Source organism: Callorhinchus milii, unplaced genomic scaffold (genome assembly GCF_018977255.1).
Source record: "Callorhinchus milii isolate IMCB2004 unplaced genomic scaffold, IMCB_Cmil_1.0 Scaffold9, whole genome shotgun sequence".
In the NCBI taxonomy this organism is placed as follows: Eukaryota; Metazoa; Chordata; class Chondrichthyes; order Chimaeriformes; family Callorhinchidae; genus Callorhinchus; species Callorhinchus milii.
In genome coordinates, this window is record NW_024704750.1 from 16,452,757 (window position 1) to 16,478,616 (window position 25,860).

Here is a 25,860-nt window from a genome sequence, read left to right on the forward strand (position 1 = left end):
TGACCTCCTTCTGTGCTGCAAATTTCTATGATTCTTTCTAAATTTCTACTTCTTCACATAGACGTTGATGAGAATGTGGCTGTCTCACAAACAGCCACATTAATGTGTATTATTGCTGGCCTGGGAAAGCTTGATGACAGCACTGGATTGCAGGAGGTGGACTAATGGTCTTTTCCCCAGCACTGACAAGCCTCGCCTCGGTGAGCTCAAACATCAAGTAGCAAACAAATGGTGGGACTGCAGGAGTTGGTGAATAATGAATAATAAAACCACTGAGCAGAGGTCAGAGCGAAGCCATTCAATTTGTACATTAACTGCACATTGTGTGCCCAGCCTACACAACAGAGCTAATACCATACTCAGAATACACTTGCAATGGCAGATTGAGCTGTTAAGTGTATGCATGATGTGAAAGGCTCTACATAAATGTAATTTGTTGTAGCTCTTGTTGTTGTTGGGTCTGATGGAACGAGAGGACAAGTCATTTACGCAGTGGGCTTAAACCCGTGTGTTAGAATGGTCTGTCATTGTCCTGGGATCTTCCTTTCAGTCAGTGCTAACAGGTGATTGGATTGCTGACAGGATAGCGACAGATTAAACCATTTAATTCTTATACAGTAACCCTGCATTTGATAACATTCAGAGCATTTTACTATGATAGTAGTGACTGTCTATCTGCAGGTGAACAGGACGGCTAATTTGCTCACAGCAATGTCACAAAAAAAGACAGGGAGTGAGTGACTAATTTGATCTTGGGGATTGTTGGCTGCAAGAGAGAAACTCCCTTCTCGTTTCGAATAGCACCACTGGACAGTGCCATGGTGAGAGAGCTACCAGCTGAGCCAGGCTGACACTGAGGGTTTCCTGGCAGTACAAAGCCTCGCTGATCCACACCAGCCAGCTGGAGGATGGACTGGCAGGCTCCAGTGACACAGCCCTGTGCGCAAACCACTCGAAAGGTCATCTCCCCACAAAGAAGCCCAGTCAGTGATTAGACACTTGCAGTCTAACTACAGCAAATGGCTTTTCTCAGCTCCAGTGGACAGTCAATGCTGAGGCACCTCTGGCCGCGCAGAGCTGTTGTTGGCTGAGGGTTCACTCTGCATCAGAGCTGACTGACTGGATTGTTCAGGGAAGAATTAAAAGAACATTGGACCCAGGGCTTGGGGTCTTAGAGCAGGTGATGGAAGGAGGTAGGTATTTAATGGATATGCCTTCCCTCAGCGCACGTCTATCCCTATTGACCTGCCCCTGGCACCTCTCCCCAGCACATCCATTCTGACTGTTGGGAAGTACGGGAGGAAATGAAAACTAGCACACAGTGTAAGAGAGAGCAGGCAACTGGCATTAATGATGAAAAACAGACCTCTTTACAGAAACACAGTAAAGGTCACACTTTGAATGCTAGTGTGATTTCTTTGCCAGTAATTAAAAATCTCGAACACTATAAATTGTACCATCAGGACGATAAAATAATAGGTTAGTTATTTCTTGTTGGCAGAACAACGAAAACATACCACTTTCCAGGTGTCCAGCTGATGCCCTCTTCTCCGAGTTAGGCATCGCATTAACACCCGTTTCCTGGCTCATCACATAATAATAATAATAATAATAATAATAATAATAATAATATAGCCCTACACAACACAGACCAGCGATAGATCACGGCAAGAACAGTGTTCCTGCTCAGTTCCTGCTCAGTTTTGCAATGACATTAATAATAATAACAATAATCCTTGCATTATTTTGTGGGAAAAACACTGCAGATAATTGCACACATGCAACCTCCCACAAACACTCGTGGATTGAGTGACCACATTTTTTTAAAAGGAATTATTACCCCCGGAAAGCAATCCACCAGTCGACTAACAACCGAGATCCAACTTACTGCAAGGTAAACAGACGCGTGTGGATTAAGGAAACTTGTCCAGACTCTGGTGTCAAACAAAATGTAAAACCAGGGGGCAGTAGAACAAGCTAAATGTGGCTACAATGTCATTACCTTTGGTTATCAAATCTCATTTGTATGCAGACAACTGACATTTGTGCAGTGCTTCTCACATAGAATAGCATCTACATTGGTGATGACTGACACTGAGCAAGTGGGAGGGGGGAAAGGGGAGGTGACCATAGGCATGGACAAAGGTAGATTTTGAGGTGAGACGTGAACACAAATAGAGAGAGGGTGAGGGGGAGGGGGAGAATTCCAGAGGTTAGGGGAGTGGAATTAGAAGGCTTAGCCCACTGATAGTGTGTGTGAGTGGGGGGGGGAGCAGGGGTTGGAGGGTTCACTGTGTTTGTAAGAGAGAGCGCCTTGAATCATCACACCAGCAAACCAGCAAGATAGCACGGCAGATTAGTTCACTCGGTATAAATAGAACACGTAATATGTGTGTAGATGTGCAATTCCCGACTTATAATTTCACTAATGAAGTGCCGCCCACACATCTGACTGGTGGCTTTGCTAGGGATAAGCACTAGAGGCACAACTGTGTAAATCTGCACCATACTGCCTTGAACAGACTGTGCGGAGTGTTGTGCCTTTGGAGTGATTCCTCATATCACTGGAAGAAAGACCCAACGGAGAGAGAGAGAGAGAGAGAGGTAGCATATCTCAGCAGGTGATGGTGAGTCATGTCCATGTGCCTATAGACTGAGAAGCCCTACAGAGGACGATTCGTGCCAACAGGTCCATTCCTCGTGTAGCAGGGAATCACTGGAGCACAAGGTCACCTTTCTGCCACGTATTACGCAGCTGATCCTGCCTTGAACTTTGCTGTGGGAATAGGGTAACCCGCAGGGCTATTTGGTCACTCAATCCACCAATATTTGTGGAACCTGCTGTGCGCAATTGGCTGCTGCCTTTCGCCCACAAAATACAGTCAACCAATTTACAGTATATTCTGTGAAGCGCTTTCAGATGTCTCAATGACATAAGGCAGTACATCAAATGCAAGGGTTATTATTATTAATATCTTTTAATTTCTGAATTGTAAGAAATAAATTCGGGATTCTTTTAGCCACTGTTTTTTCACCTGGAATCCCCAAGCTTTCCAGTGGCTATATTTTGTTGCTTGACCACAATGTTGGCAATAAAAACAAAGGCGATGTCCAAACACTGAAATGTGATATAAGAGGTGGGAATGGGGAGAGATTGCTTCTAACTCCCTGGCACTGCAGGTTTTTATTGGACACAGTACCATTACAGTTCAACTCAATAAACAGGTTAGAGGCTTGACATTGGAAAGGATGCTTCACATCCCACAAACAATGCACACCACCTTTGTTTTGCTGCTGCTCAATAAATCAGTGCTTTGAGCTCGAAGCTGAGTTTATTAAAGCACTCCAGTAATTTAGAACTTTATAGTGCCTCCAAAGATAGGGCTTGTTAATGGAGTGCAATTGAATGGAAATAACACATTGAAGGCAGGTGTCCTCTCCGTGTACCTTCAACCTTGCGCTGGTGTTTCCCAATGCCCCCACACCCCTCCCCTAACCACCCAGAATTTGTTAAAAAAGAAATTAATAAAAATAATAAAGAATTTGTTAAAGAAGAAATTAATAAAAATGTTTTACTACAATCTAATATGTGTTATTTCCTTACGTTTAGTTTTCATCAATAAAGTGAAAAAATGTAGATTGGCAGTAAAATGTACCTCAATAGCACCAATCAATCCCCGCAATTTTCCGCATAATCTGTAAAAGTAACCCTGCAATTTTTGCCAAACATTTCCGCACTTTTTTTTGGCCCAGCTCATAACAATAGTTTTAGCCAGGGCTTGGTTGGTGGTATTGCAGCTCACCTCCAATTCGGAAGGTTGCGGGTTTGAGTTCTTTCCCAGAATGAAATTCCGAGCTGTACTTGGGGGAACGGTTCATTGTTGGGGTGTCACACTTCGGAAGAGACATTAACCCAAGATCCAGACTGCCTATTTTTCACTAGTTGAAAAAAGAAGGGGGGTTGTTTCTATCCCTCCAATCTTGCCCATCGTTCCTCTCCGACTGTACCTACGGTCACCTCCCACTCCGTCTTGGTATCGTGCTCCTCCACTGTCAGACGCTCTGGGACGCTAACCTGCTTGAGGGGCACTGTCTAAATGCAATTGTTGCTCTGACTAATCGTTCTCCAGACAGATGGGTCATTTATATCATGGCTCTTTGTGAGACCTTAACTTCCGCTCCTCCTGTGTATGGTGTGAACTTGCTTCCATATTATGAACTAACTTCTGCCACCTCGGTAATCACTGAGCCCCGATTTAGCGATTGGATATAAACCTTCACATTGTATAAAATCTTTCAGTAAGTTTTCAAAGCGTGTCAGAAACCAGGAAACGTTCAATTTGCAGAAAGCGGGTTATTCTCAACGTAAGAGACAAGTTCATTTGACAATCGACTGGAATTTTTGAAAACAATTCAACGATTGACAATTTGACAGAATCAATCAGAAAATGTTAAAATCCAATTCCTCGCTCCATTTAGTATTTCACCTCCTGACAGATAGGACAGTCATTGCGTTCTGTAATTTGTTATGATAAAGAAAAAAGGATTAATTTCCAGCGAGTGTTGTGTTTTCCTTGGGCTACCTCATGTGTTCTTGTTGTGAGTTGCAGAACCCAAACCCAGCTGAGGGGAATCTTGCTTCGGTATGTTTTCTCTGTACGAAAAAGAACAACACTTTTCAATTGTGTACACGGATTAAGGAGCAATGTTGGGAATGAAAGTAGCATCTTCTAGGATTCTTCAGCCTTGAAGTGATGTGTCTCAAGGGACCATGTCGAGGTATATAAGGTTCTAAATGGAATTGAAAAAGAAACCCCAGGACATTACTTTCAGATACACCGAGGCGGCAGACAAGAGAACATGGGTTCCAAGGATTTCATCACCCACAGGATAATTAATGACTGGGTCACAAGCAAAGGATGTTGGACACATTTGAGAAACAGCTTGAAGCTGTAATAATCCTTGCACTTTAAATAGTGCCTTATCACGTTGAAACATCTCAAAGTTCTTCCCGGTAAATACCACGGGGTAGAGCAACTGTGTAGCGTAGTGGCTGTGTATTTGTAGGTGAACACGACAGCCAATTTGCACACCGCAATACCCCACAAACAGCTGTGAAGTGGACAGTTTTAGCTGGTGGACACCAGGAGAAACTCACTTCTCTTTGCGAGTAGTGCCGTGAGATCTTAAACATCCCCTTTGCACAAGCACAGACAGGATCTCGGTTTAATATCTCATCTGCAGGCAGCACCTCTGATAATACAAGCAACCTCCCAGGACTGCATTGGAGTGTCAGCCAAGACTGTGAGTTAAAAGCCTTGTAAGCTGATAGCTCTCCATCAGTCAGAAGTACATGTTGGAAGTGCCGATGCTAAACCTCAGTAAGCAAACCCCATCCCCAAAGCCTTCATTATTTTCCTATAAGTCTATTAATAGTGACAGGGGATTAAGGAGATGCTTGATTGTATGTTGCATACTTGAATGGAAAAATCCCAGTGGAGCATTGCAGTTGGCGAAAGGAAAGACTGGCCTGACTGTCGTCAGTTCTCTATTTGCTGTATAAAGTGCGAATGATTATTCTTCAGAGTCCAAGATGCTACGTAACTGTGCTGTTGCCGGGTTGTTGCTGTGTTTCACTCACAAAGCACAGCCACTCCGCCCCAAAGCTCTGGAAGTCTCTCTTCCAATCCCTCCGCTTTGCCCCCTCCTTCCCCTCTTTTAGATCACAACTGAAGACTTTCCTCTTTGACCATGCTTACGGTCACCTCCTCCCTCCTCGGCATCAGGCTCCGCCACTGTTAAATGCTCTGAGACGCTGCCTCACATGAAGGCCTCTATATAAATGCAAGTTTTTTGTTGTTATGTATGAATTCTTGAGAAATGCCCACCCCTAATGTAGTTTGATGCACAGGGGCCAGAGACCAGTATGTGTAATGTGCTGAAGATTACAGTGTGTAATGTAATGTGTGATGAGATTACTGGCGCAGTGCCCTTGGGATAGTCCGTGCTGGAGGCCTAGATTAAAGGTGATGTTGCCTTCTCTAACAGTCTGGTGTTTGAAAGAGGACATGGCAGTGTTAATGTAGGTTGCTTCTAAGTAGACTTGGAACATCGCCACAGACGTTGCAGTGCAAGTGTAATCCTATCACCAAATAGTAGCAGCATTCTGATAATGCAATAATGAAATGATAATCTAATTTAACTGCACAACAGCTTTCAAAGCCATGAGGTCTTTTCTTCAGGTGTCTGAGAAGCAGACCTTTGAGATGCTAAAGGCTCATTTATAACAAGAAGCCAAGCAACACTTAGTCAGTTTGTGTTAGTCACTTGCCTGCTCTGCCCTGCCCTGCATGTTGTGGATCTCAGTTTTAATAATGCAACTTGCTCCTGCCTCAGAAATTCTTCACGCAGAGGGTGGCGAGAATGTGAAACTCACTACTGGAAGCTAAGATTGGAGCAAGAAGCATCAATGTGTTTAAGAATATATTGAAAATGTAAGAAAAAAACTTGCTGCATACATGAGGGAGAAGGGAACAGAGGGGTGGGAAATATAAACACCGGCACAGACCAGGTGGGTCAAAAAAGGTGGGCCTGTTTCTGTGCTGTGTCAGTCTATGTGATTCAATAACTGACCCTTCTTTCCCAGAGAGGTGAGGCAGGGAAATGGTGCGTCACATCACATTCACCTCACAGGGTGCCTGTGTGTCAAACGAACCTGGCTCACAAGCAAGTACTAATGAAGCAATTTGTTTTGTGAACAGTGTGTGGGCGTCTTATTGGCAAAATATGAAACCTGGGTTGGGAAACAGGGGAGCTGTAAACAGTGAGGATTTTTTTCTTAGGAAAGACGTGGGTGCAAAATAAGTTTGGTCTCTGCCTCAAATTAAAATATGGATTCCGTCTTCTAAATTAAAATACGGATTCCAATTTCCAAAATAACTGCAACTCTGTCCTTTGGAGTAGCAAGCCACTTGGCCGCGATACGCTGAATTATTCTTTGCGCGCATCGTGTGAACAATTGGTAACACAGCACTTGGTGAGCAACCACGAGCGATTGTGCTAAACATAACAGCGGTGGCTGATGTTTTCAGTCAGAACGCTGAGCAAAGACATTCGAGAAGATGTTCCTGATTCTCTACTGAGCTTTATTCCACTGTTGATAGTACGCTTCAAACAAATAGTTTAAGATGCTCCCCCAACACCTCCCCCCACCCACACCCTCCACTAGGAAGTGCACTGTCCGAAGAACCCAGGGGAGCTTGGCAAGGACTGGAGTGATGGGGGTGCGTGGTTTGGTGTGGGCGAGGATACTGGCTGCGGAGTTTTTAATTAGTTGGATGTATTGCTGGTGGTGTCATCTTTTTCTGGTGCTGTAGAATGCAGTGATTGTGCATTTTATAGTCTTAATTTGGAAACACTCTACTCTATACCTATCCTGTGAAGTGCCTTTGAGTTGTCTTCCTGACATGAAAGGCGCTGTATCAAATGTGAGGATTATTATCATTTATTTACAAGTTTTCCCCAGTTCTGCACCGTTTTAGAGTTTTGAGTCAAAAGGGCCTACGGACTAAAACATCAACTTCTTTGTTCTTGCAACAGACCTCAGAGTAAAAGAAACACTAAGAGTAATAGCACCTCATTCACAAGTCTCCCATTCTAATTAACATAAAGTAAAATGGGACAGTTATTACAGTGATAAACCACTATGCTGTTTACTCAGTGAGCTGATATGTACTAACGCAGGGATAATTGCTGTTAAGGTAATACTGTGCCAGACTGGCCTGGATTACAAATGGGAAACATTAGCAGGCGGGATATTCATCAGACTGGGGAAAGGAATTGGGAATGAAAGGTTATCACTCTTAGGTTTTCTTTAATGCTGTTGGAGGTTTGCAGTGAAAACATACAGTCGGTCGATGTCAGTCACACTTCATGTGCCTAGATCATAAACACAGGCAGTGACATCAGTGATGCTGCTGCCTGCACTATGCTCAGGAAGTGATGCCAGCGGTTACCTGACGACCCAGGCATTGGCCATTTTGCAGCGTGAGACGTTGGCTAGTTAGCTTGAATACACAGAAAACCACAGCTTAAGAGATGCAACGGGAGTGAAGGGTCCCAGATCTTGTTCGTTTTTGTCCGCAGATACAGTATGATATGGTGTTTACGGCAACTGCTTAGTGGCAACGATGAACTGGGGGCCAATGCCCAATAAGTGGCCTCCACCCAATCAACTGTAGTTGCATTGCACCCAAGGTCTTGTCTTCCATTCACTTCCCTTTCCTTCCTTGCCCACTGTCCTTTCCCTCACTTCCCTCCATCCCTCCCTCCTCCCCTCCCTCCTTTCCCTTCCCTTGTGACATTATTGTTTTTCATTTTCAGCAAAAGAGTTCAGATCAAAATAATTGATGATGAGGAGTATGAGAAAAACAAGAGCTTCTTCATTGAGCTGAAGGAGGCACGAATGGTGGACATGAGTTCACGGAAAGGTGGAGTACTCAAGCCAGAATAAACCACGGCTCCAGGCCCTCATCTCTCTGTCCTTCTCTCTTTCTCTTTCTTCCTCCTCTCTCTCTCTCTCTCTCTCTCTCCCGTTTGACTGCTTGAATCCCCCCCACCCCACCCCCAAGAGATAGTTAACACTGCTGCACTCTCGCAGTCAGATCTGTCACATGCTGCACATTTCAATCTGTGGTGTGTTAGTGAGATTCCAATCAAGGGTCAATTTAATAACCTGCCAGCTCGTAGCTACTCAGCCTTTTTTCTCTCTCTCTCTCCTCTCCCTCAATCCTCTCTTCCTTCTGAGATCTGTTGTATTGCTGCAGGAAGTAAATCTCCCCACCCACCACACACACACTCACACACACATAACCACTCAGTTATAATGTGGAAGATGAAAGCCTCACTACATAGAGACTGCAAAAGTCAGACAAGGTATAGGCACTTAACACTGACCATCAGTCTGGGGAGGTAATAATTCCTTCAAAAAAATAATTATCACTCAATCCACGACTATTTGTGAGACACTGCTGTGTGCAATTGGCTGCCGCGTTTCGCCCACAAAGTATACAGTCAATTGACTTTACCGTATATTCTGTGAAGCACTTTGAGATGTCTCGAAGACGTGATAAAGCGCTATATCAAATGCAAGGAATATTATTATTATTATCACTCATCTTCTCTCCTCCTCCCACCATCCTTTTCAACTCCTCCCCTCTCCTTCCCTCCACTACCGCCCAGACAACCTCATCACATCTACTCCACCAGCCCACTCCCCACCCACCACATTCCCGAATGTTCACTCCCAAAATACAGTCACAACGCTTCACTGTACAATCCTGTGAAGCTCTTTGAGACGTCCTCCCAACACGAGAGGCCTTGTGTCAAATCCAAAGATGATTCTTTTGACACTTTGATCTCATTTACAAATCGGGGGAAGGTTGGGGTGGGGGTGGGGGGTGGTTGAGGAGGTGCCGTAGGTTGGCTTCAAATTTCAACTATCAATGAGTTTGGCAGGTTGTGTGGTTTAAGAGATTGGGGTGGGGCGGGGGGGTTGGTGGTGGGCGGTGGGGAGGAATGGTCGTTTTGTAATTTTCTTTTGCTGGTAACAAACCAGGAAAGGCAAACTGAAACCAAGGCCAAGTATGGGTCTGTACTGACAGGCCACTGATGGTGGTGACATGTGACATGGATCTGAGTGCGTTGAAGGGCAAAAAAACCATCACTAACCAACAGCAAGCCCAGAGCTCGCATGTGTGTTGACTGTGGTGCTTCTCTCTTGGCAACCCATTGTACACACTCTCTTCTCTTATATCCTTACAGGAAAACCATAAGCGTTAAAATAAATGATGATGAGGAATACGAAAAGCAAGAACATTTCTTCATTATGCTTGGTGAACCGAAATGGATGAAATGCGGAATATCAGGTGTGAGATCCTGAGATGTTACGGCCTTTTTTTTTGGTTGAGAAAATCTATTGATTTAGTTTTATTTTCCCTCCTGTATTCCTGCTCTCACCCTGTTTCGGTCATCTATGCCTAAGCCATTTTTTAAAAAAAAATTATTATTATTATTATTATTAATTTTTATGTGGTTGTTGTTGTCGTTTTTCTCGATCACATGCCTCCGCGCTGCCTTGGCTAACTCTATTGCAATCCCAAGTCTTTGCCTCATTGCTACAGGGGAGCGAAGCTGAGCTCCAAAGATGTTCCGAGGCAACGCACGTGTCTCCATTTCCTTGTGATCAGCGTAATCCTGTTACTTTTTCATTTCATTCATTCATTCATTCATTCATTCATTCATTCATTCATTCATTCATTCGTGCAGTCACTCACTTATCTAGAAGCTAAGCCCTTTTTTGTTATCATCTGCCGGTTATCATCTGCCGAGCTTTCTTAAAGACTCCCACCGCAATCTATTTCTGTTTCCACCTTCCATTCACTTACTGTCGAAGAGGTACCGTCCTTTTTGTTCCAACCGCCAAAGGGTACTGTCATTTATATCTCTCCCGTAAAAGCTGTGTAACACTGAGACATCCTCCCGACGTAAAAGACGTAATACAATTGTACAAGTCACCATCCCCTCTCCCTCCCTGCTCACTGCTCTCTCGCGCCTCCCACTGGTCTAGTCAAGAGCCGCAGCGGGATCAGGAGCCAGTTGGCTGCCCATCTGCTCAGCCACAGAAGAATACTAAACATCCTTGTCCCTCCCCCACAATTGCCCCCCTGCCTCCCTTCACAAAACATTATTTCTCCCAAAACGGCATCATGTGACACTTTAGAATCAGCTGGCGCTTTAGCGTCTCAGTATGTTTGCCCTCCCTCACCCTCCCCCACATTCCAATTTAGCAAACAAAATCACTCCGATCACTATATAATATCAGGATGAGATTAATCCATCGCCCGACATTGAGGATCAGTTGGCGGTACTCACACAGGGGCGCTGTTTCTTTAACAGCATTACCATTCTATCTGAGTGCTGTCTTTCTGACTGTTTGTCGGTCTGCGTATCTGTCTGTGACTGTCTGTGTATGTCTGTCTGTCTGTGTATGTCTGTGACTGTCTCTCTGTGTCTGTCTGTCTGTCTGTCTGTCTCTTCCTGTCTTATCTGTGTCTGTCTGTCTGTCTGCGTGTGTGCTTGTTGCCTGCTGACTGGCTGAGTTCTCTGCTGTGTACATTGCATGTGGCTGCACCGAGGCCCCTGCAAGTTTGGCTGCCGTATTGTTCATGCAGATCTACATGGACCCTCACCCAGAGGCCGAGTGCACCAGCCCCTCACCCTGAGGCTCCCAGCAAGCAGGACCCGGCACGGTTGATGTCGCTCGGGGCACCGCTGCCGAGGCCACAGCCTGAGTTGACGGGGACAGGACTGGTGTCTCAGCCAAACCCTTGTTTGCTCCTGGACAGTACCTATTGCACGGGATGAGTTCCTGTGTCACGGGCACAACCCAAACCCCGCACCAGCACAGCAGCTTGTGTTACAATGACAGCAGGAACACCGCCCTGTTCAGGAGACGTGGGCGGAATCTAAAGCATCGTTCTGGGTTGACTGCATCAACCCCCTTTTAAAATGTTATTCACCTCCAGAAGCTTGCCTCTGAGACGACTTTCCCAACACTTAAATTAACTTGAGTAATTTCTAAATTTCTGACAACAATAATATCATTACTACTGCTAACAATAATACAGTAGGATGAGGACAGTGGGGTCAGACTTGTGGCATTTCATCGCAGGATTCCATAATCCACAATCTGAGTCACTCAACCCTTGTCACAGGTTGTACATCACGCCATCCCACAAGAAATCCCCTCCGACCCGATCTACTTCTAGAGCTGAATTCCCACAAGTCGTGGGGATTCTAATAGGATTCCTTAGAAATCCTGTTAACACATACCTTGAGTTAGACCCCAGTGGAGCTTAACTACTCCAGTCTCCCCGTATTTACTGTATTGTCAATTTCCCCCATTTCTGTATTTTTTGATATGGAACCTTTATAAAATATTAATAAATACAGACGATTAAGCTTGCAATCAAGGGAGCAGTTTCCAAAACGAGACAAGGAAACAGCCAAACCTTTAACATTTGGTGGTTGGTTAAATAAGAGTTGTTCAGTCATCAGTCAACCTTCGGAATAGGCTAGAGAGTTCTGGGAGTAAATAGTGTAGTTGTTAGTGAGCTCGCCTCACAAGCGAGAAGACCTGAGTTCAATTTCCGGGCAGGCCAAAATCTTAGGCAAGTTTCCTTATTACACAAGCTTATGTTTACCTCGCAATAAGCAAGAACTCAGTTATTAAACGATTGGCAGATCACTTTCCGGGGTAATAATTGCTTCCTCAATAAATAAATAATAAAAAAACATTTGGTCACTCAATCCATGACCGTTTGTAGGACACTGCTGTGTGCAATTGGCTGCTGCGTTTCGACCACAAAATATACAATCAATTCACTTTGCAGTGTATTCTGTGAAGCGCTTTGACCTGATAAGGCGCTATGTCAAATGCTAGGATTATTATTGTTATCAATATGAGGAGGAGAATAGAGAAAGGCACAGAGAGCATGTGTGAGCGAGAGAGAGAAACAGATAGAGAGTGAGAACTCCTGATGAGAAAGCAATCTCCTTCCACTGGGAACTACATGACAAGCCAGCATTCCAGACTAGGAAATAGAAAGACCGTTGAAGGGAAGTAAAAGATCAGATCAGAGGATTAGGCCCTAGGCCCTGGGGTGCATCAAAGTTATGGAATGCCTTTGGTTTTGACACCCACTGTTCTCTGGTTCCCAAACAGATCGAATCACTTGGAAAAAAAAGGCAATGGTTTAGATTATTCTGAAATGGGGATGGGGTGAGGGAATTCAAACACTGTCCTAGGGTCCATTTTGCTCTTGTTCATGCTGTCACCTCAAGCTGCTGGGTTTGCACACTTTTTGTTCCAAACTGGTTTGAAATCTGGCCCTTCTACTTGGAATTAAATGGATACTGGCAGTGGTTTGCTGTTTGAACTAATAATAATCCATGACTGTTAGTGCGATACTACTCTATGCCATTGACTGCCGCGTTTCGTCCACAAAATATACACTTTACAGTATATTCTGTGAAGCGCTTTGAGACGTCTCAATGAGGCGATAAGGCACTATATCAAATGCAAGGATTATTATTATTATTGCTTAATCCCGCACACAGCAAATGGTTGCGAGAAACAGTATCTCCTACTGAAATAAAGACCATGCAACTCACTATGTAGGAGCACGTCATTTAGTGTGACCTCAGGGTATTGGGGAACAGTGTTGTGTTCTCTCATTCAGTGAAACCCATGAGTCACGACACATTGTTGGTGATGAATGGATATTTGGACAATCACAATTACAAGATCACAATTATAACACAGCACAGAATTCCAATATCCCGTTTTTTCCCTCATCCGCTTCATGCAGTCATCTTGATCAAGGCATATAATCCCTTAAATGTCTGTTCCTGATCCATGTTCCCCTCTTTCCCTCCCCTCATCTATTTCCGGAGTGGAATTACGATGGGAATTCTAATAGGATTCCTATTAAGAAATATCATAAACTAGATGTAGAGTCATCGATTCAAGTCCAAATTACCTGTTCTCTTCCTGCACCTTAACGTGACATTGAAGCCTTTCTAATGGGGCGGTTTGATAGCGACCTTGAAAAATGTCACCAAATTGTCTTGTGCGCTTTGAAACGCATCAGGAAAATCAATTTCCAGCAGCTGTGTTAAGACATCTCCTGATCCGAAATGAGGTGAATATTTCAGTGGTTATTATGCCTTTATCGGGATTTAACTGCACCGCATGCTGTCCGAACCTCAATATTCCTGGGATTCCTCCTGTCCCTCACCCTGAGTGACTGAGCAGCTATCCTGGGTATGATCATGTGCAAAAACGGCACATCAATAAACTGGATTAAAATCCCAGAGCTTTCATGTCCCGACACATGAAGTGAGATCGGGTTATTTGCTAGCTGTATTGCCCATCTTCAGTTTTACTGGGCAAACAGAAAGGTTTGCTTTAATAATCCTACTTGAGGTTTGATTGTTCTTTTCCTTCTCTTTCTCCACAGCGCTCTTGTTGGCTCAGGGTAAGCAGACATTTCCTCATCTTCTACTCGCCATTTGCTAAGCTGTAAACTGCATGAATGTAAAGGGGGATCTTTCTCAAGAGGTGAAGCTTTGGGCAGCTATTCGAGCCCAGTGACCCAGAAACTTTTTGGGGCGGAGGGGGGATTCGTGGGAGCCTTGGTAATGCTTTTTATTTTCAATTTGGTAACAAATCAGGTTAATTAACTAAATCGTTCAACAATTCCATCCACTTTGATGTACGGGTATGTTTCCTTGCGTTTGTAGCGTTCCTATTGATATGACCCTCGAACTTCCTTCTCTCTGCCGGGAGAGGATCAATCTGATTTGCTCACACTGGCTTCTAGAGCGAGACAGTCAATTTGATCTGGGGATCTGAGCCAGTTGGGTTGAATAGGGGAGATTGGGGGATGGATGAACATTTGCAGGTTTTAACTTATATTCTTAATTAGACAGCTACACAGAGAGGAGTGAGAGAGAGAGAATCTATCAGTCATCTGGAAGTATGGATTTTAAATTCTAAACTAGCGTTATTCTGTATCAGCCCACATTGGTTCAGTTGGTAGCACTTTTGGCTCTGATTCAGAAGATTGTGAGGTCAAGCCCCATGTTGGGACTTTGAAATCACAATCAGTGCTGGGGAAGCCCTGTATTATTGGAGGTGCCGTGCTTCAGATGAAACATTAAACCAAGATCCTGTCTGTTTGTTCAAGTGCATATTAAACATCCCATGGCAATAATTGAAAAGGGAAGAGAGTTTCTCCTGGTGTCCTGGACAACAATCCGCCAAATAAATAGGTCATTTGTTTCATGGCTGTTTGTGGGAAATTGCAGTGATCAAATGGGCTACCGTTCGCTCACATATACACAGTCACTACCGTTCCTGTGAAGCGCTTTGAGACGATCTCCCGTGTGAAAGGCGCTGAAACAAGTTCAAGGAGTGTAGGATTATTATTATTTTGCGCCTGATCCGGGAGTGCTTCAGGCTGAGACCTGAGATTCATTAACTCTCTCCTCCTTCCTTGCCTCCTTTAAGATCTGTCTTAAGACCTTCCTCTTTGACCTTGCCTTCGGTCATCTTTGCACTCCCACCCCCCTTGCCCTCCACCCCTCTTAATTCTAACCCCCAGCTCAGGTGCAAACCATTCACTGTACAGCACCTTGGGATGTTCTCCTGACATGAAAGGCATTATATAAACGTAATTTGTTGTTGTTGTCATTGTTATTGGCCAAAAGAGATCCCACAGCCTTTTTCTGGCACTGGGTGAGGATACACTGGATGAGAAATAAAAATTCAATTCACTTCCATTCTGAGGTGAACAGTACAACAGTACTGTTTAAAAGTTTAACAGTACAGCTTCTCAGCGGATGCCATTGTATTTCAGAAATCAGTCTTTTTAACATGTAGGCTTCAGCGGACGGTGTGTTCACCCACAATCAACTATTTAGTTATGTTTTATACATGTCTTGTGAATGTTTCATAAGAACGTATAATTGTAGGCAATATGACAGCTGGTGCTTTTAGTCCTCTGCCATTGTTTGCTGTCTGTTGGTATCTAGGGCAGAGCAGCGCAGGAGAAGCACAGACATCAAGTTCTGAAAGTCTCCATTGAATATTAATCGATATTCATGTTCAGCGGCTTCCTAATGCTTACACATGACGGGTAAGAGTTGTGGTGGAGGGATACATATGGACACATTCTGCAGGTATTACACTGCAGACAGATTGCGAAGAGGGGAGCTCCAGTGTACTGGAAAGACAGGTCTTTTTGCTCATTGATTATGAAAATAAATTACTGCCTTGCCATCTTCAAAAGATACAAATCCAGGTCGGGGAAGGTGGTAGTGGTGGTGATGTTGAGGAGCTGGGAGGGAGAGGTGGGTGGTGGGAGTATAAGCAAGGAATAATTTACATCAGGTCATGATATTCACAGCTCCAAAGTAGAAATTGAAGCAGATCTATGCAAGCCAAAGCCCTTAATGAGTAGGATGGTTCTAGTTGGAAAAGCAGCAAGAAAGCTTGCCAGACAGCAATATCTATGGCAGTTTTAGTTGGCTAAACTCCAGCAATTTGTTGCTTCCGAAGCCTTGGCTCTCGCCAGCCTGCACCTAATATACTTCAGGATGTGTCCCTCCAGGGAGAGAGTGCCCATTCCATTCGAATAATCTCTGCAATTTCCATATGTGGGTGGGATGCATGGAATTCTCAGCTTGGTTTGGATGCTAGTAAGCACGGTGATAGGTTTCCGCACGTGATAGACAAACAACTGACCAAAAAGAAAAATGTCATTGGGCAGCCCGGCAGATCTCAAAATCAACCAACACAGAATCGTTGCCTCTGTCCCGGGAAGGATAATAAGAACATAATAGTAACCAGGGACTGGAGGAGGCCATTCAGCCCATCAAGCCTATTTTATCAGTTTATATGATCTTAGCAGAGTTTTTAGATCTTGGCAGAGCCCACTCTTTTAACAAATTCCTTAATGTTTCTACTACTCAAGTACGCCTAGAAAATACACAGTCACTACGCATCACAATGAATCCTATGAAAGGAATTAAGTTCAGTTGTTTATTTGTTAAACCATGGAGAGGTTCTCATTTTACGCTTAATCTTTTTGGCAATTTTGCACAAAAATAACAATAATCCTTGTATCTGATATGGTGTCTTTCATGTTAGGAGGACATCTCAAATCACTTCACAGGACACAGTGTAAAGTGCAGTGACTGTTTATTTTGTAGGTGAACGGGCACGGTGAACGTTGTAGGCAACGTACCACAAACAGTTATGAAGTGAATGACCAGCAGTACTGTGAATTGTTGGCCAGGAGAAAGTCCCTTCTCTTTTTGAATAGTGCCATTGAATCTTTAATATCCACCTGTGTTTTAACATCTCATCCGAAGCACAGCACCTCCAACAATGAACTTCCTACCAAAATGGTCACTCTTCATAACTGATCTTGGAAAAACAGCTCACCCTCCCACTTAGTGTTGGTGTGGAGTCCTGTAGTTCAGTGGTTAGAGCACACACCTCGCAAGCAAAAGACCTGGGTTCGATTCCTGGTAGTGCAAATTGTTGGGCAAGTTTCCTTACTCCACACACCTCTGTTTATCTAGCAGTAAGTAGGTTGTTAGTCGATTGGTGGATCGCTTTTCCGGTCAAAAGAAAATGTCACTTCAATCCATGACTGTTTGCGGTACACTGCTGAATGCAATTGGTTGCTTTGTTTTGCCCACAAAATATAATCAATTCACTTGACAGTATATTCTGTGAAGCGCTTTGAGACATTTCGAAGATGTGATAAGGCGCTATATCAAATGCAAGGATTATTATTATTATTGGCTTACAATAAGATTTCTTCTTTCCAATGTGTCTCCCTGTTTTGCTCCTGCTTTTTATTTGTTCGGCATTGCCAGCTGTCAATAAGCGATTGCATCCGCTCAGCGGATTCCGGTCTACTTCATATCCCCCGCCAGTTTCCACCCCATCATTAGCCTCAGCCTCTCTGCCCCCACTCTTTGGAACTCCATCTCACAGTCCCTTTGCCTCGCTCCCTCAATTGCCTCCTTCAAGACCCATCTCAAGACCCTCCTCTTTGACTGTGCCTTTGGTCCTCCTTCTTGCCCTACTCGCCCTGCTCTCTACTCCTCCTTATCCCAATCTCAAATTCAGGTCCAAATCCCTAATTATCCAATGTCTTGGGATGTCTTCCCGATGTGAAAGGCACTATATAAGTGTAACTTGTTGTTGTTGCATTATGACAATTCATCTGTAACAAGTTACCTGATGCACACACAAACCTGCATGCATGGTATGGATATAGTTCAGGAAGAATTTGAGCATGAATATGCCATGCGATGTCTTCACAATCCTGGATCTCAACGTGATGAATTCATTCAAAGTAGCACTCAACAGCCTCCTCTATCCATCTATCTGTCTTGGTTCAGAGTTCTAAAGTGATCCATTAAATCACTGTAAATGGATGTGACCTGGTGTGTGACTAAATGCATTACAAATCGGGATTTCAGAATGAATTCATCAAACAAATGATCGCTTTGATCAGAATCTCTAGGAACGCATTCCACATCTGAACAAATCGATTTTCTGGGCATTTTAATCCTGCGCAGTGTTGATGTATATATATTTTTTGGAAACTGCTTAAAACTAATGAATGTAAATCGAGATGTTCCATTCAGAGCTCCTCAGTAAAGATTACTCACTGACTTCCACGGTTTCAGTGTGAACCGATAAGATTCCTCCCACAATTCTTATAGCCTTGAAGTACTGGATTCCTCTGCAAGTTATATGAAATGTCCTTTATCCATGTCACAATGCAGTCCGAAGGGTAAGAATAATGGGGTTTTATCAGGTGCGTCTCAAGACCTACCTCTTTGACCGCGCTTTTGGTCATCTCTGCTCTCCCCACCTCGGCTTCCACCCCAAGCTCGGGTGTCCAACCAGCAGTGTTAAGGGTTTTGAAGCATCCTCCCAACGTGAGAATTGCTGTATAAATGTGTCTTCACCCAGCCAAGAAAACCTGGCTTCAGAGGCGACAGGGAATTACTAGGGATGAGAAAAGGACAATTTGTATCACACAGCCCGTAATAAATCAACACCGGGGATAATCATCAGGACTGATATTTGTAACCTTGATACACTTTTCTCCCCTTCTCCCTTGCTCGGTGTCCTACTGGATGCCTGTGAAGTGCTCCGAGATGTGAAGTCTGGCTACCTGGATTGCTAGTACAGTACTGAATACGATACAATACAATTTACATTCATACAGCATCTTTCACATCGAATTAAGCGATTCAAATGCACGTTTGAGTCGTAGACTTTGCAAATGGATGTGATCTCAGACCGCGCACACAGGCCAGGCTATGGAGATCACTTTCTGTAATGATGTTGCGCAGCAAATTTGGATGGGGAATTCGGTTCCGCATTACACACTCATGTTCAGCTGTCCCATATTAATCCTGTATATAATGCAAAATTGATTAAATTAAATCTTTCGCTCAAACTGGCTCCGACCTCCTGCTTTTCCCTTGTGCCCTCCATTCAGTAGTAGCGCTTTCAGTCACTACGCCCCAAAATTCTGGAAAGCCCATCCTCAATAATAATCCTTGCAATTGATTTAGCGCCTTATCATGTCTTCGAGACGTCTTAACGATGCGATACGACATTATATCAAATGCAAGAATTATTATTAACATTAATAGGCTGGAAGAGTTTCTTCACATTGCCTCATTGCATGAGAAGATCGGGGAGTCTGAAAGAAGTGTTTACAATGGAATCTGTGGTCGGGTTTGATGCTTCCATCACTCAAGCAATGTTTTATGTAATGAAGGCTCCGCATTATTTTGGCATTAGATTCTGGAAGTAGCTTGTGTTATCTGCAATGTGTTCTCACACATCAGATCTCAGCTCAGCTGGTCACAGTGGGGAAGGCAACTCCTGCTGAGAGCAATCCATGATAGAACCACTTTTGCTCAGTGCACTGAACTACCTCGTAATGGCAATTGACTGTAATTGGCTGTATTGACAGTGGAAGTGTCACCTGTCCCAACACCACACCTTGGCTTAGCACGAAATGTGCAGTCATAATGTCAGAGACCCCGACATCCTTCCAAGCTGCACAAATGGCTTTTTCTCATGCTCCTTGTATCCCTGGCTCATCCATCTCCACTGCCCTTCACAACCGTGAACCTGCGTCCGTGTGCCCTGTGGCCTTCTGGCAACTGCTGATGGTAAAGCAAAGTTGAAATGTGATGTAAACCGTGAATGATCTTTCACTGTGTTGCCTTACTTTGAGCCACAGTTGGTTCGCTGGGTAATCAATCCGCTGTATAATCTGATAATAATAATAATAATCCTTGTATTCGATATAGCGCCTTATCATGTTGTTGAGACGTCTCAAAGTGCTTCACAGGATATAGAAAAAAGCAGTTAACGACGATCACCCCTTCGCCCCCCTCCTCACCACTCCTCCATTCACCGCTAGCATCTTGCCCGCGTGTGATTGGCGCAGTGAGCAACGCTAGGTTTAATGAGTGTGAAACTGGTTAAAACACAACTCGTAAAGGTTAGCCTTGCCATTTCATTAGGTTATTTTTTCTGTATTTTAAGAAGGGGTGGGGGAATCTGAATATATTGTCAATAACTTAGCGTAGAAGACGAGACACATACGTACAGACACACACACACAGCGTAAAATACATTTGAAGAGGTGAGACTTAAAATGATTTATTTGTTGGGGTGGGGAGGGGGGGCATGAAATTCCATCTGGGTTGATTTGTGAAGTTAAACTGGTTTGTATTAATGTTGGCATTTCTGTAATGGAGTCCTGGAGTTCTGAACAAAATGGAGTTGTGAAGCATAGTGGTTAGGTCGCTTGCCTCGCAAGGGAGAGGACCTGGGTTTGATTCCAGGTCAGAGCTTAGTCCACACGAGTCACGAGATGGCTAGAAAAAAAATTGGTCACTTCAATCCACAACTGTTTGTGGGACACCGTTGTGCGCAATTGGCTGCTGTGTTTCGCACNAAAAATGTACAGTCACTTCACTTTACAGTATATTCTGTGAAGTGCTTTGAGATGTCTCAAAGATTTGATAAGGCTATATCAAATGCAAAGGTTATTATTATTAATCTATAAATAATATTAAAGGGCATGGGGAAAGAACAGAGGAATGGAATTAGGTAGATGTCTCTTGTGGAGGAATGAACACCAACACAGACACAATACAAATATTAAAAAAAATTGGTCATTCATGACTTCATGGCTGTTTGTGTGACAATACTGTGCACAAATTGCTACCGCATTCGCCCCCAAAACACGTTACAGTATATCCTGTGAAGTACTCCCGACGTGAAAGGCACTAAACCAAATGGAAGCATTAATGGGCTGGACCAAAATAACCTTCTTTTGTGTTGCAAGCTATCTGTGACTATACAAATTCTGATCATCGGTATATTTACCGATCATGTTCACTTGTGTCTGAACTTACACAACAGCTTCCTTCATGTAAGAAAACAACTCAGATCGCTTAACAGTGATGAGGTCGGATGCCATGCATGGGAGAGGGGGTGGAACAGGAGGTATCTATAGGAAAGGTTGGAAAGGTAGGTTTTAAGACAGGATTCGAAGATAGGCAGAGATTAGGGGTGAGTAGCTGAAAGCTCGGCCACCAATAATCGTGGGAGGGTGGGGGTAGGTGGGGAACAGATCCGAGTCAGATGAGCGGAGGACCAGCTGCTATGCTGGAGTTTTGGCACTTGTAACGTAAATGCTAACAATGGCCTGAAAGGCTAACGTACCGTAGGCTCAAATTCCAGCGCACGTTAAATGCTAATAGCAAAAACTCCCTTATTTTCTACACAAGCATGCTAATTATTACAGCGTGAAACGGAGAAAAACAAGCAGCCTGCTGATACGCCACACAGCTTTTTAACATGCATGCCAGCGAACCAGATCAAACAGCGACTGCATCAAGGCAGCCCTTCATTAAAGCGAAACCGAGGTGCTTTTGCCGATTAGTGCTTGTTAGTTTCTGAAGTAATTGTCCCTGCCCCCTGCTGGGCAGCGAAAGACACAGCGCCAATCTGAGCACGGGCGAGCATTTGCATGGCAAGCACATTAACTGTGAGGACTGCATCACTTAAAACGTCAGCTTGGCTGTGCAGTCGCGGGCTGTTGAGGGAATTGTTATTGTAATTTGATGCCATGGGGTATCGAGATGAAGAGAATTGCTCGCAGGTTAGAATATAAGGATAATAGGCTTTGCATTTCATACAGCTGCTCAGCACGTCATTGAGACGTCTCAAAGCGCTTCACAGATTATACTGTAAGCTGAATGGGCTATATTTTGGGGGCAAAACGCGGCAGCCAATTGCTCACAGCAGGGTCCCACAAACAGTCATGGATTGAGTGACCAAATTATTATTATTATTTGAGCGAGAGTAACAGATAATTGACTACCCACTTGAATCTCCGATCAGCAGTATTTTAACTATGAGGACCTATGTGAGCAACAGTTTTTATGACATGAGTGTGTTTTGACAGGCTGGGGTCGGGTATGGGGTTGGTGGGTTCCATTTCAACGTCCTGAGTCTTGTTTTAAAAGGAGGTTTCATCGTAATGTGCCTTAAAGGATATTTTGCTACATTTACATGGCACAGATGGGTAATTGGCTGCTCGTGGATAATGGTCTGTGCACAGTGATCAAGATGGAGCAGTGACCTCTTGTGGTAAACAGGGAGAAACCATATAATGCAACACAATTTACATTTACACCTCACCTTTCATGTCGGGAGGACGTCTCAAAATGCTTCATACTTACTGAACGGGCATCCGAGTTGGGGGTGGTAGTCTAAAAGAGTGGGGAGAGGAAAGATGACCAAAAATGCAGTCAAAGACTTAAACGGACCTTCAAAATAAGTCTCACGTTGTCGAGACATCTCAAAGCGCTTCACAAGATTTACTGTAAAATGTAGCGACTGTATATTGATAGGCAATTACTGTAGAGGATATAACACAAAGGGTGAAGTGACCAGTGAGGACAATTAACCTCTTTAAGCTCCGCCTGAAGAGGTAGATGGGACCTTGGTGTATCGTCTCATCCAAAGGATGGATTGTGTGCTTGTATAAGCTTAGGAATTTCATACCAGACTTTAAGGGCTGTTTTGGTGTTCTCATTCTCACACCCAGATTTGATGAGCCCAGGTCAGTGTGCTAACACACATAGTGCCCCTGTTTCCACCGGTGCCATTTGCCTTCCATTGTCATTCTACAACAAAATAGTTACCTCCCTCCTTATCACTAATCAGAAATGACCTGGGGTTTTCTTCAACAATCTGCTACAGAGGAATATGATGGAATATGCAATAAGCCTGTACTGAATAGCCCTAGGTGTAGAGTAGATGTAGAGAAATGCTCTCAAGATTAGCAAGAGAAGATCCTGAATAAATAGAGGAAGAATGAAATATTTATGATGAGAATATTAAATTACTGGGAGTTAGTTAATATTGACATTATTTAGCTAGTGCCTCTTCCAGATTATTACAATAAACCTGCTCTCCGGTTCCAGCAATGTCCTGTTTACGCTGCCTCTCACACATCAGAATATTGCCAATTTCCAGCTTGATTTCCAAATGACAATACCCTAAGAGCACAGGAGCGGAATAGTCCATTCAGCTCATTGAACCTGTTTTGCTGGAACAGAGGGCTCCCATGCCTCACCCTAGCCAACCCGCGTCTGATACAGCATTTTGGCTCCCAAACTGGGATAAATGTGAAGCTTGAAAGAACCATAACTCCACAAGGGATTAACAGATGTAGATGTATTGAAAAATAATACTGTTATGATAATAACATAGAGATGAAAATAACTCCTGATTGGGAGGGAACAGATGCGTCCTTCGGTTGAGTAGATTATAACTTTAATCTGGAGCTCTGGATAAAATATAAGTAATTGTTGCATTTGTTAAAGCAGCTCTAATGTTTAATTGTCTCAAAGTGCTTCACAGGTCATTCCTGGAAAATGTGAGATTATTTATAGGTAAATGTAGCAGCCAATTCACTGCCTGCTAGCCATAAGTATTCATGTTATGTGTCATGAAGGTTATGGGGTTGTTGGATATAGTCCTGATCAGTGGACCTGCAGGATCAAAAGATCACAAGATTAGTTCGGATGAAGATAGCCCTTCGGACAATCTGAAGTCATTTTCCAGGAATACCAGGAAAATATTACACATATGAAATGTTTACTATAATAATAATAATCCTTGCATTTGATATAGCATCATCACGTCGTTGAGATGTCTCAAAACGCTTCACCGAATATATTGTACTTTCATTCGATGCAGCCCCTATATGGTCAAAAACACCTTTAAAACCCGCCACAATGTTTCTGTGAAGTGTAGTGACTGTGTATTTATAGGTCAAAGCGGCAGTCAGATTGCACACAGCACATAGCGATGTCCCATAACAGCCACAAAGTGAGTGACTAGTTTTTTTGAACAGTGCCATGGGGATCTTGAATGTCCACCTGGACAAGGCGACAGGACCTCAGCTTTAATGCCTCATCCGAAGAACGACACCTCTGACAATGTAGCAATGCCTCCAACACTTCACTGGAGTGTCAGTCGGTGGGAATTAAAGGCAAATTTTCCAAATAGGAACCAAGGCAGGAAACTGGAGTTTACTGCACCATGTCCCTGGCTCAGTTATTTCCTGCCAATAATCAGCCCCATATTTATGAGGTGAAGTGATTAAGAATACTGTGCAGTTCAGCACAATTCTTCATTATCCCAAGGCCAGCATAGCATCGTCAGCTTGAGCTAACACAGCCTCGTCAGCTGTGAACAGTGTTTGGGACTAGTTTTGCATTAGTTAGCTCGATTGCATTCTTTATTCCTGAGTCAAGAGACTTGTAAAAGTTGCTGAGGTCAACATCTTCTAGCCGACTCGATAATGCTTGGCTGACACAAGTCCTTATGTTTACTTGCACATTTCAAACACACGCAAGCTTCACGGAGGCTGACAAAGCTGTAACTTTAAAGCAGAATATTTTAGGCTCTTACCACCTGCTCCTTAAAGCAATTGATGCGAACATTTGATTTTTGTACCAGAATCAATAGAAACATAACAACCTTGGTCTCAACATGGCTTGCCTGACACCAGATATACTAAGCTGTAAAGTTTTATGTTTCTTTATGGTTTTTTTTTAAATCTTTTTGTTAGGTCTCCCAATAGCTCGGGCTTATTCCCCAGTCTCCACCACTGTAACTGCTAAAGAGGTATGTGACAGCAACCTGAGATCTGGGGTGTCAGCCTGGCTCACTCTCACCTCTGAGTCAGAAGGTCGTGGGTTCAAGTCCCACTTCAGGACTTCAAACACATACAGTCGAGGCTGACACTAATGCAGTGCTGCTGCATTGAAAGAGGCTCTGTTCCTTGGATGACGCATTAAATTGATGTCCGTCTGCCGGTTCAGGTAGACTTTAAAGATCCCCACGGCACTATTTGAAAAGAGAAGGGTGTTTCTCTCTCCTGGTTTCCTGGGCAACAATCCCCCAAATAAAATTGCTCATTCCTTTCATGGCTGAGTGCACGCAAAATTGGCTGCAGTGTATTCCTTTGAAGCACTTTGGGACATCCTCTTGACGTGAAAGGTGCCGTAGCAGATGTAAGGATTATTGTTGTTGTTGTTGTTGGTTTTGCAGAGGATACTGACAGGAAGCTCACAGTCGAAGAGGAAGAGGCCAAGCGCATTGCGGAGATGGGGAAACCCCTCTTGGGTGAGCATCCCAAGTTGGAGGTTATCATTGAAGAATCTTATGAATTCAAGGTAAGGAATCAATCGGTTTCAGTTCGAAATTAATTCCGGCATTTGTCGTAGCGGAGAATCGTTCCCTTGTCTGGGTTCCATCCCCCATTGTATTTAGGAACGTAGACAAAGAAAGACCAAAAAAAGGTCCATCTAGTTTGCCTTCTATCAACCAAGTGGTTGCGTGCTACAGTGATGGAGATGTTGAAATCAATTAATTCTTCATGGATAGTCTACCATCACAGTGGAAAGCTTTGGGAACCTTAGATCCAAAGTTGCCTGGTTCTTCCAAACATACAACATTTATCATGCTTCAAATTACTCATATACTGAATCCTAACATATTATTTTCTGAAAGAACTGTATACAGTACTCCAGGTGCTCGAGCACTATATCACTTGAGCATGACTTGTTGTAGACATAAAGCATTGGTCCATAAAG

General features: G+C 43.7%; 1 protein-coding gene across 1 annotated transcript in view; it reads left to right on the plus strand.

Moving 5' to 3' along the window:
• The window catches only part of slc8a3 (solute carrier family 8 member 3), a 116,908-nt gene that overhangs the window by 85,359 nt on the left and 5,689 nt on the right, over nt 1–25,860 (plus strand). Inside the window, 3 exon segments of the mRNA XM_007893267.2 lie at nt 9,823–9,926; nt 14,082–14,099; nt 25,316–25,440. Of these exon segments, the coding sequence (XP_007891458.2) occupies nt 9,823–9,926; nt 14,082–14,099; nt 25,316–25,440 (247 nt within the window).